Source organism: Oreochromis aureus, linkage group 18 (genome assembly GCF_013358895.1).
Source record: "Oreochromis aureus strain Israel breed Guangdong linkage group 18, ZZ_aureus, whole genome shotgun sequence".
NCBI lineage: Eukaryota > Metazoa > Chordata > Actinopteri > Cichliformes > Cichlidae > Oreochromis > Oreochromis aureus.
Genome location: NC_052959.1, coordinates 29,881,323 through 29,887,322, shown reverse-complemented (window position 1 = coordinate 29,887,322; position 6,000 = coordinate 29,881,323). Strand labels below are relative to the sequence as shown.

Here is a 6,000-nt window from a genome sequence, read left to right as displayed (position 1 = left end):
CGGCTGAAAACTGAAAAAGTAGTTAAGCGGCAAAGAACGGAGCAACTTGAAGAATAAAGTATAAAGAATAAAGAGAAACAGGAACTCAATAGTGTGGAAGCCCACAATCCACACAATAAGCAATTTCTCATAAAGCAAAACAAAAAACCTACCAAAACTGAGTCAATAATAAAATTTTTATAGCAGTTTTTTTTTTTTTTTTTAAATTGTACAATTCATGTATTAACTGATTTAAGCAATACAGTTACTGCTCCTTAGAAAATATCTGATTCAAATCTGTGTCCTTAATAGTTATGTCAGTACCATTTATGTTGTATTAGCCTCATAATTTAAGGATTTGCATCCAAAAGAAGAAAGAAATTACAAAACACTCAGCCACCAATGCAGCAGTTCAGCCACTGGAGGGCACCGTTTGTTTTATTTTAGTCTAATCTACCTGAGCTGGGGCTTTATTTTAGTGCTGAGCTGTGTTAAAGTTTTATTGTGTGTGTTTTCCCTAATTAAATTTTTTTTTCATGCAACAGCTTTTGGTTTGGTAAGTTTACTATCAAACTACCTGTCGCTTCAGTGTGTTTAAGCGTTTTAGGAGTTTGAGGCGTGCGGTCGAGTCATGTTTTTTTTTTTTTTTTTTTTTTATAGCTCTAAATATAAAAGGTGCTATAGAAGAGAAAACCTCAGAGGAAGTGTAAACACGACTCAAGGTCAAGTTGTGAATGTTTCATATTTTATATCTTTCGCTCCTGTGTAGAAACTTATTAGCCCTTTGTGACGAGTTAGTTTATGTCCTTAATCAGGTCTAAGCTTTTTCCTGTTAGGTACTTGTTAGTTATTTTTAAAGAAAGCATGTCATATGGGGCAGTGCATTTATTTTACAGTAACACACTATAAAGTCACTACTGACTTTATACTACTCCTCAGAGCTCTGAGGAACTTGTAGTTTTTTCTTTTGAACTACTACATTGTTACATCCTTTATAAAGATAGATATTTTGTTACAAGTAAAGAGCGTTAAACTACACTGCACACCCAAACCTCAAACAACTTCATTCACACAAACTGGAACGTTACCAGCTCAATTGTGATAGTTTTCAAATTATGAAAACCGGAGACAAAAGGCACAAAACACACTTATTCCCAGAGGTTCGACTATCCGGTCAAAAATGTTGATACTGCTCTTTTCATCCAGGAAAGCTGAGAACCTTCCAGGCCTTCATGCCTTCAACGTTAGCTTCAAAACTGGCTTTTGTACTTTTCAGAAAAAACCCCCATTAAGTTTTAAGGAGGGCTTTGAAACAGCAACAACATTAAAAAGGTATTTTTGAAACTAAGAAACAACAAAAGATTGTTTCCAGGTGTACAACTGATACTGGGCCAGTCCAGGGTGTACTGGAGAGGTGAATGTCTCAGTATGTCACTGGAAGAGCTCAGAAGACAGCTGGGGAGAGGGAGGTCAGGCCATCTCTGCCTTCTCTGCTGCCACAACAACCCCGAAGAAAATGAACAGAGAGCTTTTTGAAAGCACAGGAAGTATGCAGAAGTGGGAGACTAATGGAAATCAAAATCCCATGAAGACATTCTCTTTTCCATCTTTGGCCTCCAACATCTTATCCTGTAATTCACAAAGTAGAAAAGGGGATTAAAAGTGTCATGGCTCCACTTACATGGCGGACCTGCTCATTGCTGGTGGAGGAGATGCTGGACTCTGCTTCGTCCGTCCGCTCCAGCCTGTCCGTCCTCACGCTGCCCTCCTCCTGCTGCTGTCGCTGACTCTGTTGGTGTGGCGGGCTGCCGTCCTCCATCTTCGTTTTCCAGAAGCGTCCCTCCCTCAGGAAGCGCTGGTACACCTCCAGCTCCTCGCACGCTTTTTTCCAACCATTGCTGCGCTTCACCTGCAGCTGCTGCACGCTCACCTTGATGTCCTGGATGTTCTCTGAGGGGATCCACGCTCTGCAGGCCGATAAAGAAGAACAACCATTAAGATTTACTGTTTTCAAGTTCTATTCAATTTCAGTTTACTGTTGAGAAATGATTTTAAAACTAAGTAAGAATCTGGTGTAAAACAGTCACAGTTTGCGGTGCTGTCTGAAAACGAACAGACACGTCATGCTGTGCTTTGTTACAGTTGCGCTAACCTCTGGTGTTGATGTCCAAAGAAGCGTACGTCCACCTGGTTGTCCTCTCTCTGCAGGACCTTGGCTGGCCAGTAGCCAAAACCTTTCATTTTGGCCCAAACCAAGTCATGGCTGGGGCTCTGCCAACACAACACAAAGAAAAGTGATCAGGAACAAGATGCAACAGGCGTGATCAGCTCATTTACAGAGACCGTTCTGTAAAAGTAACAGACATTCGGCACACAGTAAAGCTGCATTTCTCAGCTGCCGTCAGCACAAATATTTGCATGAATAAAGATAATTTTTCTGCTGCTAAAAGGATTAAAGTGTAAATTTGGCCTGATGAAGCCACTTTGTTTATACTCACACAGGGATAACAGAACCAGTTGTCGGGCCGGGCGTTCGACAGGTAGAAACAGTTCTTGCATAGCAACAACTCATTCAACTGGAAGACAGAGAGAGTGGGAGGAAAGAGACAAAGGAGTGCTCATTGTCCCAAAAAACATGTCTCAACTTGTCACTAATTAAAATTAATCAAAGGAGCCGCGTGATGAACTCCAAACTCAAGTGTAAGAAGAAATAACAAAGTGATGATACCTCATGACACGTGTCACTGAAGAGCAACCGTGCAATCTCTGCCTGGTCGCTGTGAACTGCAACACAAACAACATAAGACAAACAGCAAAACCTCTCAGTTTGGTTAAATCAAGGTTAATACAGGAAAGTGATAGTAAACAATGTTTTTTGGTGTTAACTTCAGGTTTGATACTCAGTTTGGTTTTTGGGATAACTCTGAATTCAAATCCAGCAGGTGCTGCTGTTAAACGATATTTTAATGAACATCCAAGGAGGAATTGTGAGGTCTAATAATGTTCTGCAAGTCATTTTGTTGTTATGGTTCTTCTTTTGTTTTTTAGCCTAATGAGTTCAGCTCATGGTGACGATTCTCTAAAGCTTCATTAAATGTAGTTAAAAACAAGCATTTGTTTCCTCAGTCAGGCTTTCAGATTATCAAAGAACAAAATTTTGGTGAGCTGTAAAAGCTCGACACGTGTTACTGGTGTGTTAATTAGGCAAACATAACGAGTAAAACTCTCTAACGTTAAGCTATAAGCAAACCACGCCACAGTCACATGACTTCAGCACCACCAGCAAATCCTGTCCTCAGTGTGAGGACATCAAATGTCCCCAACAACTGAGACTACAGTCTCAGTTTGACACTTGTTGACACTCATCCTCTGAGAGTCATAAAAGCTACAAAATTCTTTTTTTTTTTTAAACAATTGTCTAAAACTACAATTAACCACAGATCTTATTTAAGGCATCAAAAAAAAAAAAAAAAAGTAAGAAAATTCTCTTTGAGATGAGTGAGGCAGATGTGCAAAAATGCAAACTCATTCCTGGGTTTCAGGACTCTGCGTCATGGTTTAACTTTCTTAAAGGGACTTAAATGTCCAGGTGTACCCAAAAATGATTCAATTTACTGATTTGATAATTGAAAAAAGGACTAATATTCAATGTAATATTTGTCTTATTCAAGTAGAATTCTTGTAAGATTCACTCTTTTTACAAAACATTCAACATTTGGGAACTTTTTTTGTTAAAAGGAAACAGGGTTTACTTTATACTCTTCAATCTAAGGTCGGTGTGTTTCATAACCAACATGTGGCGACACATTGAACCCACCTCCATACAGTATGGCAGTGTTGTGAACAATCATCTGAGCGTCTGCTTTGAACTCTTCAAAACTCTTGTACTTTCCTTCAGACAGATTCTGAAAGAGTAAAACAATGAAAAGAATTTAATTCAGAAGGACAATGAGGACAAAGAGTCTATTCACATGCTGAGTGTGTGTTAGGTGACTGATACACAGGAGGTTACCACACACACACACACACACACACACACACACACACACACACACACACACACACACACACACACACACACACACACACACACACACACACACCTGGGCACATAGCCAACCTGCTTTGGCAGAAGTTGGATGTGATGCACCCCTTACCACAGCACAGCAAAGTCCTGACTGACCGCACGCGCGCACACGCGCACACGCACGCAGTAAAACTAATGCTGATAGAAAAAGACCCAAAAACACGGCCCTACAATAAAATAACTTGATGAACCATCTGATTTCTTTGACCTACTTATTAAAAGAATCAAACTTAAAACCTTCTGCAACGTCACAGGAAACACTTTAAACTCAAATATGGGACTTTGTGACCTAAACACAGAAGAATGATTCCCACAGTGGGCCAATTACAATGGTGACTCTTATGTCGTCATTTGAGCCGATGGAACTCGCATCACCTCGGTCTTTAGCGTACAGGTCAGTGAAAACTTAATGAGAAACACTTGTTTAAACACACACTACTACGACATTACTGCTGTATTAACCACCACCAGCCTGTGCTGCAGCAGGAGCTGATTGTGTAGCTGCAGACGCCAAAGACTCCACTTTTCTATTCCTTTAAATTTGCACAGATCTTGCGAAATTGTTATTTGCAAACCATTCCCAGTACTTAAGAGCCAAGTCAAATTTATTTGCATAGCGCCATTCCTCATCTTGCTAACTTTTTCTTGTCTTATATGTTTGCATCACTGGAATACTATGCAACAAGTGTTCCTTTTAACATTTAAGGTTTCATGCTTGTCATGCCTGATCCCAGTCAATTTCTGTGGGGAGGAATTTGATCTTTCCCAATCACACCCTGGTACCTATGTGAAGTCTTTTTAGCACTGATGAGTTGCCATGATAAAGTACCAGAGTTTTGAAAGTGGAGCAGAGCAATATGTTGGACAATACTGAGAATACATTCCAGTGCACATACTTGGTTCCACCTCACAGTCTGAGAATAGCTTGACAAGGGTGTTAGTCCCATCACAAGCTGATTAGCTAATCAATAGTCATCTCAGAGTGCTCACTGGAGCGTTCGCTTTTCAGCGGAGAAACTACAGTTTCATACCACGATGCCAGAACCAACTCAGGGAGTGGATGAATTCAAAGTTCTGGACTCGGGAAAGTTTTTAGTCTAAACCAAAGTTAAAAAAGGGGCTTCGATGTTCACAGAGATTGCCTCCGGGTGTGTTGAAAAAAATAATGTAGAAAAGAAAAATCTGCTTTTAAACTAACTGATGTCCAAATCCAGCTCACAGAAACAAGCCTCACAACTCAGATGTTAAGAGAACACAGTAAGTGAATCTGAAAACAGCCTTGAAATCGCAACCTCTGCACAGTGAAGGTCAAAATGGCTGTGAAAATAACATAAATATACTTAATCAGATAAATGTAAGCAGAGCTGTGATGATCCTGAGCTCGACTGTTACCTCTTGGATGTTGGAGACGTCCAGTGCAGTGTGGATCAGTCGTCTGTACATGGGATGTTTAGTGTCTTTGCCTTTTTTGTTCAGGTCCACTGCCTGCAACATAGGCAAGGTATAACGATACAACGCAGTCTGACATAGAAAAGCAGAGATGTGTTAGAGGAAGGTGACGGAGTAATGAAGGAGGGGGAGCCCGGGAGGTCTACACTGATAGAGGCAGCATGCGGGGTTAATGATGAGGTTTAAAATGCCTTTAAGAGGGAGACGGGGGGAAGATAACAATGGAGAGAGGAGATGGAGGGACTGAGCGGACGAGTGTGGGCATGGAGACGCAATGGGAGAAAAGATGAGAGGAAGGGTTGAATGATGAGGCTTTTTTAACTTTTAACTATTAGACTGATTCAGCTCCATAGTTTTATTCTTGGACTCTACTTGAAAACAATCAATATTTATCATTAGTCTTTCTGCAGCTCCTCAGTTGAAGTTCTCGTCCGTCCACCTTTTAAGCCAACATTCTACTACTGCTTCTCACGAGTTGACTGTTT

At 40.6% G+C, this 6,000-nt stretch overlaps 1 protein-coding gene across 1 annotated transcript in view; it reads right to left on the bottom strand.

Moving 5' to 3' along the window:
- Nucleotides 1-6,000, bottom strand: part of zmynd11 (zinc finger, MYND-type containing 11) — a 34,340-nt gene that overhangs the window by 10,181 nt on the left and 18,159 nt on the right. The window contains 6 exon segments of the mRNA XM_039602653.1: nucleotides 1,661-1,946; nucleotides 2,132-2,250; nucleotides 2,478-2,555; nucleotides 2,708-2,763; nucleotides 3,797-3,884; nucleotides 5,459-5,551. Coding sequence (XP_039458587.1) covers nucleotides 1,661-1,946; nucleotides 2,132-2,250; nucleotides 2,478-2,555; nucleotides 2,708-2,763; nucleotides 3,797-3,884; nucleotides 5,459-5,551 — 720 coding nt within the window.